Source organism: Canis aureus, chromosome X (genome assembly GCF_053574225.1).
Source record: "Canis aureus isolate CA01 chromosome X, VMU_Caureus_v.1.0, whole genome shotgun sequence".
Taxonomy (NCBI): domain Eukaryota; kingdom Metazoa; phylum Chordata; class Mammalia; order Carnivora; family Canidae; genus Canis; species Canis aureus.
The window spans coordinates 83,950,675-83,961,954 of record NC_135649.1 but is presented as its reverse complement, the minus strand read 5'-3'; the positions used below and the strand labels follow the sequence as shown (position 1 = coordinate 83,961,954).

The window sequence follows — 11,280 nt, the reverse complement described above, 5'->3', positions numbered from 1 at the left end:
AGAGTCCCTGGCGGCGCGGGGCGGGGCCGGGGGGCGGGGCCAGCGGTGCGTGCGCCGGAGCCCGAGGGCCCGCCCCTGGGGGCTGGCGCCGGAGCGGGCAGGGGATTGGTTGTGTGCCTACGTCGACCTTCCTTCATAGGTCGCGCAGGGCTGCTCGCGGGGCTTTGATTGGCTCACTGGGCGCTGAGTGGTCATTGGCTGAGATGGGTCGTCTGGGCGACTGAGAGGAAAAAGAGAAGGGGTGTTGGGCCTGGCGGGCTGACCCGGGCTGGGGAGTGCTGGGCGGTTTCGCGGGGCGGGGTCCGGAGAGCTGCGGGGCCCGGGCGCCTGGGGTTCACGCCACACTCCCCAAGAGGTGCCTGAAGGAGCGGGCCGGCGAGGGGTGGCGGTCCGCAAGCAGGGACCATGGGGTGCTTCTTTTCCAACAGGCGGAAGGCTGAGAAGGAGTCGCAGCCCGAGGGCGAGGGGGAGCGGCCGAAGCAGTACAGCTGGGACCAGCGCGAGAAGGTAACCCAAGTCCGGTGGCCGCCGGGCTCAGCCCTCTCGAGAGCCGCTCGACGAGGGTCCCTTGCGGCCCGGGCCGATCCGGCAGCTGCAGCGCTCGCGCGCGCCCTCCTTTCTCAGCGCGAGTAGTCGAAGTCGGGGGGGAATGACTTTTTGGGGTGCGATGAGATACAGCGCTGGAGAGGGCGCCACGGGGAACTGTGAAGCGCTGGAAGGGGCCTTAGAGCTCAGGGTCAGAGCCCTGGGGGCTTTCCCTGCAGTCCGAGGGTGGACTCCAGGGGAGGAAGGAGAGCCGTGAATGCCCCGAATCTCAAATCTGCTCATTTCACCGGCAGCGCCCAAGCGGGGTTTGGTCCAGTCGTCGAGTTACACGTGGGACCGATTCTCAGCTTTTTTCGCGGCTCATGTTCGTCTGTGGCTGTTTTCTCTTTTGTCTGCCCTAGCCGTTGAATCACTTTGGTGCCTGATGGTATATTTCCACTCCTGAATTCTCGCAGTTCCGAAGTGGACTGTCGAACGTACGCCTTTGCTTTTCCTCCTCTTCCAGTTGTACAGAAGGAATAATGAAAATTGAATCAGTGTTGGGACGTATGTCAAGACTGTATGGTGACAATAACCAGCATAAACCAGGCAATATGTGACTATTGTTTTCAATGAATGAAAACGCCCTTCATTTTACTTTGTATATAGCCAGAAATGAGAAAGCTTTGGGACGTCCACTGGTGTTGCACAAAACACACTTAGTCATAAATTTCATCGTGTTTCCTCTTTCTACATAGTTCTGCATTTGTGCTTAGTAAAATACTTTGATACACTTGTCAAGTATTTTTCTTTTCCAAACGAAAAGACTTTTTTAAAGATGTTATTTGTTTATTCATGATAGAGAGAGAGAGAGAGAGGCAGAGACACGGGCAGGGGGAGAAGCAGGCTCCATGCTGGGAGCCCGCCGTGGGACTCGATCCTGGGACTTCACGCCCTGGGCCAAAGTCAGATAGATGCTAAACCGCTGAGCCACCCAGGGATCCCCAAAAAGACTTTTAAATAAACGTTAAGAACAGTTACGTCCTTGCTTAATGCAACATATCTTCACCCATGAATACTTTGGAGTAAAGTTTGTATTCATGTTATGATTTCATAGACCTCCCTGCATGACTTTCAGTCACAGGAATGTTATTCATATAAACTAAGTTCTCCAAGTGTAAGCAATGCGAAGCTTTTTGCAGAATTCTGAGCTGCACCTTTCTTCCTTGTTTTTCAGATCCTTCTTGGATTGCATGGTATATTTATTGTCCTCTTATATATATATATTTGATAGCATCATTTTATTGTGTAGGAATGAAAAATACTGTGCTTTCTGGTGTACAAGAAGTTTGCACTTAAAGTTATTTAGTGGACAGTTTTTAAAAGAGTCATTTCCTCAGCCTTAGTATTTCTTAGTATTTCTCTTTAATCTTGAACTGGCTGCCATAGAGAAGCTTGTGTATTTGATTTTTATTTTAGCTTTTTATTTTGAAATCTTAGGCTAAAACTAAAGTGCTTTTATTAATTTTTTTAAATTTAGTGTAGTCTCAGTTGCCCTTTGACTCATTACTTTGTAAAAAATGATTTTGTGGTTAGCGTTTATTAACAATGTTCAGGTTAGTCAGAATTGCATATGTCAATCTTTCTCCTTTTTTAAGATTTTATTTATTTATTAGAGAGAGAGAGAGAGAGATCTCGCACATGCGTGCGCAGTGGGAGGGGAGAAGCAGAGGGAGAGGAACAAGCAGACTCCAGGCTGAGCACAGAGCCAGATGCAGGTCTTGATCCCAAGACCCTGAGATCATGACCTGAGTGGAAATCAAGAACCAGTTGCTCAGTGGACTGAGGCACCCAGGTGCCCCTTTTTCCTTTTAGATACATGAATGTATACTGTGATTTTTTTCTTTTGCTTTTTGGCTAAGTAAATATATCGAAAAATAGAACAGTGGACACCAACATCCAAACTTTCCCCCCCATATGAGCCGTATAGTAAACCTTCTTTCTTTTTTTTTTTTCGTATAGTAAACTTTCAATTGTAGACACTGTTTTGAGCTTACAAGGAACATTTTGGGAGAACACTAGTAGGGTACTGTAGATGTAGAGGTGTAAGACATTATTGGATATGCAAAATAAGCTCATACTTCTGCATATGTGCGTAATCAAAGTTAAAATATTGATCAACTCACCTAATCAGAATTTTTCTTAATAAATGGACATTATATTCTGAAAACAACCCAGTTTAAAAATCTGCTGGACTATTAGAGAAAGAGAATTACTAGCTTACATTTTGAGACAGTGGAGGTACCACATTTCCCAACATTGCTTTTTTTTTGTGATTTTTTCTTTTTTGTTTTGAAATCATTAGGAGTTCACTCTAGGTGTCTCATTTATAGTGGCTAAATTTTATATGATTTTAAATATTTTTTCTAGTTCTTTATCTCTTATGAAGCCAATTTAGGCTAGTGTGCAAATGTTCTATATTAGCCCAGTGGTAATTCTACTGAGTTTAGCATGGTCTTGCTTGCTCCTAGAAGATTTTAGTTGTACCTTAAAAGGAACAGAATGCAAATACAGTCCAGAGAATAGAAGTGAGATATGTTTTAAAGTTACATCAGACAACTACCATTCAACTTTAGATGTAAAAACATAATGCATTGCCTGAAAAGTTTCCTTGCAACTTGGAAAAGTGGTGTTTAAATTTTTCCTTAGGTTGTGTAATCAGAGTATCTTTGTTCAGAGGCACCTTCTGGGTTTTGCGTTTTGAGTTGTGTAATTGGGTCAGTCTTAGGGGACTGAAGCTAGGAGAAATTGTCTCAATTAGAATGTTTGGAGACTAAGTGTTGTCATGGCAACTAATACACTGTAATCAACAGTGTATGAAGCTTATTTTCTATTGTTGCTAACTTTGAAAAAATGAAAAGCTTACTGTACAATTACTACATTGGCATGAGAAATATTTTGGGGTTGTAAGATTTTTTTTAATTTTTAAAAATTTTTAAAAATTTTATTTATTTATTCATGAGAGACAGAGAGAGAGGCAGAGACACAGGCATAGGGAGCCTGCAGGGAGCCTGATGTAGGACTCGATCCCAGGACCCTGGGATCATGCCCTGAGCCAAAGGCAGACTCAACCACTGAGCCACCCAGCCGTCCCGAATTTTTTTTTATTTAAATTCAAGTTAATTAACATATAGTGTATTATTAGTTTCAGGGTTAGAATTTAGTGATTAATCAGTTGCATATGACACCCAGTGCTCATTCCATCATGTGCCCTCCTTAATGCCTATCACCTAGTTAAACGATCCTCCACCCACCTCCCCTCCCCACCCTCTATTTGTTCCCTATTGTCAAGAGACTCTTAGGGTTTGCCTCTCTTTCTGTTATTACCTTATTTTATTTTTCCTTCCCTTCCCCTTTGTTCATCAGTAAAATTCCACATATGAGTGAAATCATATGGTATTTGTCTTTCTCTGACTTATTTCACTTAGCATAGTACCCTCTAGTTCCATCTGTTTTTAAATCATTTGGACAGAAATGCTTTTATCCTTTTTTGCCTGTATGCTGCCTCTCATAGCTAGGCAACCTATTCAATATATAAGTACTCAGACACCAAGGAAGACTCAAAATTATAAAAATTATCCCTGCCCTTAAAGAGCTGACTGCTTTTATTGAATTAAGACAGGAAATATTTAAGTACAAACAAGGAAAAGATGAGAGTATAGAAAAGTAATTTTCATTTTCTAGTTATTCATACCAATACTCCTCCTAGAAATGAGGATTAGTTCTCTGAACAGTGATGGCATAGGTATGAAAATTGTGAATTTGAGTATGGGCAACACATCTTGTGTCCATTACAATTGTCTCATATTTGATAGAAATAAAACTAAACAAAAGCCTTATGCCAGAAATTCAGGTAATTGCATTTTATTTGCTATCTGTTTCATGACTTTGGATAAAGCAGTCAATTTGTGCATTTCAGGTTCCTTGGCTGTAAAATGGAACAGTGCTAAAGATTTCTCTACTATTTAACAAGGCAAAGCCCTGTCTTGACAAAAGGAGGTTAGACAATAATGGTCACTTCTTTTTAAAAAAAAAAAAAGATTTATTTATTTATTCATGAGACAGAGAAAGAGAGAGGCAGAGACACAGGCAGAGGGAGAAGCAGGCTCCATGCAGGGAGCCTGACGTGGGACTGGATCCTGGATCTCCAGGATCACGCCCTGGGCTGAAGGCGGTCCTAAACCACTGAGCCACCCGGGCTGCCCGATAATGATCACTTCTGAAGATAGCACTCAGACCACAGATTGGGGAGCATAGAACCAGTCTTATTATAAAGCAGATCATAAATTCCTGGGGTTGTTCATCATTGGAAGAAGTGGCTTTGTGAGGAACCCATCTCATTAGTCAAAAGATTCAGACAGAGATTGGATGGCCACCTATTAGAGAAAGAAGTGTCCACATTGAGTAGGGGGCTAGATGCTGTTTTTAGCCTTTTAAGTATGTAAAGTACATATTCTAGGTATCGATTGCTGCATACCAAACCACTCTCAAACTCAGTGGCTTAGAATAATAGCAAGTACTTATATTGTTTACAACTCAGTGATTTGTGTAGGGCTTAGCAAGGTTGGCTGTCTGGCATCAGATGCAGCAGCTTGACTAGAGGCTAGAGGATCCGCTTTCAATATGGCTTTAATAACAGAGCTAGCTGGTAAGTTAATCCTGGCTTTTGGCTAGGGTGAGGGCTAGGGGCCTCTTTATGTAGCCCAGGCTTCTGCACAGTATGATGGCTGGGTTCCAAGGGCAAGTCCTAAGAGACTGAGGGAAACTTAGTGGCTTTTTCTAACTAGCCTCTGAAGTGATGTAGCATCACTTCTGCCACATTCTGCTGGTTGAGGTAGTCGCATATGTGCACCCATGTTCGAGGGGAGGGGACTTTTCATGGGAGGTGTGTCAAAGAATTTGCATGTTTTAAATCTCTTATGTAAAGTTGTTGTTACCATTTTTTGAAGAAGATAACTAGCTTTTTGTTTTATTCATTTTAAAAGCAGCTTTATCTCTAATCATCAGGGAAATGCAATATAAAACCACAATGAGGGGCGCCTGGATGTCTCGGTGTTTAAGCATCTGCATTCAGCTCAGGTCCTGATCCCTGGATCCTGGAATCGAGTCCCACATCAGGCTCCCTGTGAGGAGCTTGCTTCTCCCTCAGCCTGTGTCTCTGCCTCTCTCTGTGTGTCTCTCATGAATAAATAAATGAAATCTTTAAAAAAAAAATAAAACCACAGTGAAGGACCCCTGGGTGGCTCAGTTGATTAAGCCTCTGACTCTCCATTTCGGCTCAGGTCATGATCTCAGGGTAATGAGACAGAGCCCCATGTTGGGCTCCGTGCTCAGCAGGGAGCCTGCTTGAGACTCTTTCCCTCTTCCTCGGCTTCTCCCCCTGGTCACTTGCTGTCTCTCTTTCTCACTCTAAAATAAATAAATTTTTTAAAAAAACAATTAGATAGCACCTCACACCTGTCAGAATGGCTAAAATCAAAAACTCAAGAAGCAACAGTGTTGGCCAGGATGTGGAGAAAAGGGCGTCCTCTTGTATTGTTGCTGTTGGTGGGAATGCAGCCTGGTGTGGAATACAGAATGGAAGTCCTTCAAAAAATAAAAAATAGAACTACCCTACTATCCAGTAAGTATAAGTAAGTGTAAGTAAGTATGAGTAAGTACCCTACTGCCCAAAGAATACAAAAACACTAATTTGAAGGGATATACGCACCCCTGTGTTTGTTGCAGCATCATTTACAATAGCCAGAGCTGGAAGCAGCCTGAGTGTCCCATCAATAGATGAAGGATAAAGAAGATGTGGTGTATATATATATAATGGAATATTAGCCACAGAAAGAGTGAAATAAAAAAAATCAAAAAAAGAAAAAAAGAAAGAATGAAATCTTTCCATTTGCAACAACATGAGTGGAAGATAGGGAGTATAATGCTAAGTGAAATGAGCCAGTCAAAGAAAGACAAATACCATATTCTTTCACTCATATGTGGAATTTAAGAAACAAAACAAATGAACAAAGGAAAAAAAACAAACCAAAAAATAGACTTATAACTGTAAAGAACGAAAAGATGGTTACCAGAGGGGAGGTGGGCAGGGGGGATGGGTAAAATAGGTGAAGGGGATCAAGAGTACACTTACCTTGATGAGCTCTGGGTAATATATGAAACTGTTGAATCACTGTTTTTTTTTAAAGATTTTATTTATTTATTCATGAGAGACAGAAAGAGAGGCAGAGACACAGGCAGAGGGAGAAGCAGGCTCCTCTCAGGGAGCCAGACATGGAATTCCATCCCGGGCCTCCAGGGTCACACCCTGGGCTGAAGGTGGCGCTAAACTGCTGAGCCACTGGGACTGCCCTCTGCTGAACTTTTTTAAAAGTGTCTGCACTGCCAACTGTTAAGGATTCAAATTTCTTCACGTACATAAAGTTTTGATAAAGGGGAAAAGCACAGAGTGAGAAGTATATGGGACTGGGGTTTTAATTTATATTCTACACACCAGTATACCTCATTGGTAAAGGCAATGAGGTATACTTTTCCAAGCTTTTCCAGCTCTCAATTTCCTAAGATCCACTCCAGTTCTCTAATTCTCAGGGTGGGGTGGGGGAAGCGTTGCTAGCAGCATTCAGGCAGATCTGGGTCAACAAAGGGAATGTAAAATTAGATTAAGATTAGATGACATGGAAAATCCTTTTCAATCCTAAAATTTCATAATTCTATTTCATAGTTATATATTTAGCAACATGGTGAACTAATATAAATACAGGTCTTCACCTTCTTTTGTTCTCAGTGTACATAAGATCAAGGTACTGGTATTATTTCTATAATTACATGGCACTGCCATTTTATTTATGAAATAATCTTTCAGCTATAATAGCTGCGTAGTCCTGAAACTGATTTAACAAAGTTGAAATTTTAAGTAATTTTATTTTAATTGAAGTGCAATTTACATGGATAATTTACATTTTATCTGTCCACTAGACACAGAGAGAGACAGAGACATAGGCATAGGCATTTACATTTTATCCATCCATTAGACAGAGAGAGAGACAGAGACATAGGCAGACATAGGCTCCCTGCAGGGAGCCCAATGCAGGACTCAATCCTGGGACTCCAGGATCATGTTCTGAACTGCAGACACTCAACCACTGAGCCACCCAGGCATCCCAATCTACCCTTTTACTTTTTTTAAGATTTTTATTTATTCATGAGAGACACAGAGAGGCAGAGACATAGGCAGAGGGAGAAACAGGCTCTCCGTAGAGAGTCTGATGCAGGACTTGATCCCAGGACCCCGAGATCATGCCCTGAGCCAAAGGCAGATGTTTAACCACTGAGCCACCTAGGCATCCCAGAAATTTGCCCTTTTAAAGTATATACTTCTGAGTTTTGGCAAATGAACATAGTCGAGTAACTGATCACCACAATTGAGATATAGAACAGTTTTATCTCCCCACTCCCCAAATTTCATCATGCTCCTTTGTAGTCGACTCCACTCCAGCCTCTGATCAGTTTTTATCCCTATAGTTTTGGGGGTTTTTTGGACTTATTTATTTATTTATTTATTTATTTATTTATTTATTTTTAAAGATTTTATTTATTGAGAGAGTGAGAGGGAGAAGCAGACTCTCTGCTGAGTGGGGAGCCCAATGCAGGGATCAATCCTGGGATTCCAGGATCATGACCTGAGCTGAAGGCAGATGCTTAACTGACTGAGCCACCCATGCACCCCCCACACACAAAGTTTTTTTTAAGTAATCTCTGCACTGGCACATGGGGCTCAATCTCATGACCCTATTATCAAGGGTTCCATGCTCTACCAACCTAACCAGCCGGGTGCCCCATCCCTATAATTTTGTCTTTTTGAGAATGTCATATTACATGAAATCATGTAATATGTAACCTTTTGAGTCTGCCTTCTTTCATTTAGCATGATACCTTTAAAGTTCACCCATGTTGTTGCATGTATCAGGAGTTCGTTTTTATTGTTGAGTAGTATTCCACTATATGGGTGTACCATGTTTATCCATTCACCAGTTGAGGAACATTTGGCTTGTTTTCAGTTTTGAAAGCCAAATAAATTTTTAATTATGAAGAAAGCTACCATAAATATTTGCATACAGGTTTTTGAGTGAGCATAATTTTTCATTTTGTTTGGGTGAATACCTAGGAGTAGGATTACTGACTCATGTGGAAATTGTATATTAAACTTTTTAAGAAACTGCTAAACTATTTTTCAAAGTGGCTATGCCAGTTTGCATTCTTACCAGCAATGTATGAGATCCAGTTGCTATGCCACCAGTACTTGGTATGGTCAGGTGTTTTTTTATTTTTTAACTTTAGCCATTCTAATAGGCATGTAGTAGTATTTCATTGTGGTTTAACTTGTATTTCCCTGATGACTAATGATGTTGAGCATTTTTCCATATACTTAGTTGCCACCCATATATTTTCTTTGGTGAAGTGTTTATTAAAATCTCTTGCCCATTTTTTACCGGATTGTTTTCTTAATTGAGTTTTGAGACTTTTTTTATATCCTGGACACAAGTCTCTTGTCATATATGTGTTTTGCGATTTTTTTCCCAATTAATTATTTGAATTCTCTTAACAGTGTCTTTTGAAGAACAAAAATTTTCTATTTTGATAAAAGTCTAGTTTTCAATTTTTTCTTTTATGGATTGGGTTTTTGGTTTCACATCTAGAAAATCTTTGCCTGACTAAGAATACAAACATTTTCTCATCTATTTTATTCTAGAGTTTGTAGAGTTTTTGATTTTACAGTTAGGTTCTATAATCCATTTTGAATTAATTATTTGAATGAATTAATGGTGCAAAATGTGAGAGGTTCTTTTAATTTTTTTACATATAGATTTCCAATTGTTCCAACACTATTTGTTGAAAAGACTTCTTTGTTTATTGAATTGCCTTTGCACCTTTGTCAGTGTATATGTTAGTCTATTTTTGAATCCCTATTCTGTTTTATTGATTTATGTACCTAGTAAACATTGTTTTCTGCTTGAATATGGTTACACATGAAGAAGCAATCAAGAAAATACTTAGGAGTCAGACTGCCTGGGTTTGAAACTCAGCTCAAGCATTTACTGTGTGTGACTTTGGGCAAGTTATTTAGCCTCTGGGTACCTAAATTTTCTCATCTGTAAAAGAGACAATAGTACACAACTCTCATAGGGGTTTTTATGAATATTTTTAAAAAGATATTATTTTTTTGGGAGTGTAGACATGCAGGGATGGCGGGGCCAAAGGGGAGGGAGAGGGCTGGCGGAGCCCAAAACAGGGTTGGATCTCAGGACCCTGAGATCACAACCTGAGTTGAACTCTGAGAGTCAGATGCTCAACCAACTAAGCCACCCAGGTGCCCCTGGGTTTTTATCAGTATTGAGTAAATGATTATAAAGCACTGAGAATGGTGCCTCGTACCTATATGGTGCTGCTTATACTGCTCAGCTTTATTTTGGAACTCTGTGCAGACAGGCTTTCCATTAAAATTAACAAATTCCATTATTTCATCTCAGGTTATCATTTTGGAAGTTAAACTGTAGAGGTGAGTTTTAATGGAAAAATTTGCATTGCTGCTCAGTGAAAATATTAGATGTTCACTTTTGTTTTCTGTTAAGACAATAATGTTTAACTTAGTTTAGTAGCTATATCAGGTGAATTCCAGTTGTTGAGATGACTCTTTGATTTTGAAAGTGTTTCTTTGATTTCGTAGTAAGAAATACAGCCTAAACTAAGCTCACTTCGTAAGTGGCTCCTGTGGAAAAAGTAGCTTGAAATATAACCTTTTCATGTTTGTGATTTGGGGCACTTTGAGAACTAGTAACTTTTGCAAAATGATTATGGTACTGAGCTTCATGTTATTTATTATTACTTTTTGTTTTGAAGAACTTTCAGGATTTGTTGAGAAAGTACAGCAACATACATCTTAAATTTCTCCTTTGTAGACCATATTGACAGTCCAAATAATTTTATAGCATAGAACTCTTTAGCTAGAGGATCTTTAGCTATAGCATTAATTTCTCTCCATAACCAGAAGAACTGAGGTATCCAGATAAAATACTTAGAAGAATAGTAAATTACATTTAACTCCTCAGCATTGGCAGTTGTTATGGACTGAATATTTATATCCCTCCAAAATTCATGTGGAAGCCCTAACCGTGTAGGCTGTGTTTGGAGATGGGCCTCAAAGGAAGTAATTAAGGTTAAATGGGATCATAAGGGTAGGGCCCTGATCTGATAGGATTAGCATCCTTATAAGAAGAGACATCAGAGAGGGGCACCTGGGTGTCTCAGTGGTTGAGCATCTGCCTTTGGCTCAGGGCGTGATCCCAGGGTCCTGGGATCGAGTCTTGCATCAGGCTCTGCCTCACTTTTTGTGTCTTTCACAAATTAACAAAATCTTTAAAAAGAGACAGAGAGACAGACAGACATCAGAGAGCTTGTCCTGCACTCACCCAGGAAGGCCATGTGAGGATGTAAGTGAGAGGGCAGCTGTTGTCTGCCAGCCAGAGAGAGAGTTCTCTTTTTTTTTTTAACCTTTGTTTTTTTTTAATTTTTTATTTATTTATGATAGTCACAGAGAGAGAGAGAGAGAGAGAGGCAGAGGGAGAAGCAGGCTCCATGCACCAGGAGCCTGATGTGGGATTCGATCCCGGGTCTCCAGGATCGCGCCCTGGGCCAAAG

At 40.7% G+C, this 11,280-nt stretch overlaps 1 protein-coding gene across 2 annotated transcripts in view; it reads left to right on the top strand.

Annotated features, from left to right (window-relative positions):
• Positions 1-207: 207 nt before the first annotated feature.
• RP2 (RP2 activator of ARL3 GTPase) overlaps positions 208-11,280 on the top strand; it is a 52,251-nt gene continuing 41,178 nt past the window's right edge. The window contains exon 1 of one of the 2 annotated variants that reach the window (XM_077888516.1): positions 208-507. In XM_077888516.1, coding sequence (XP_077744642.1) covers positions 406-507 — 102 coding nt within the window. In that variant the 5' untranslated portion in view covers positions 208-405. The remainder of the gene's footprint in view (positions 508-11,280) is intronic. The other variant, XM_077888515.1, reaches the window with a different exon arrangement.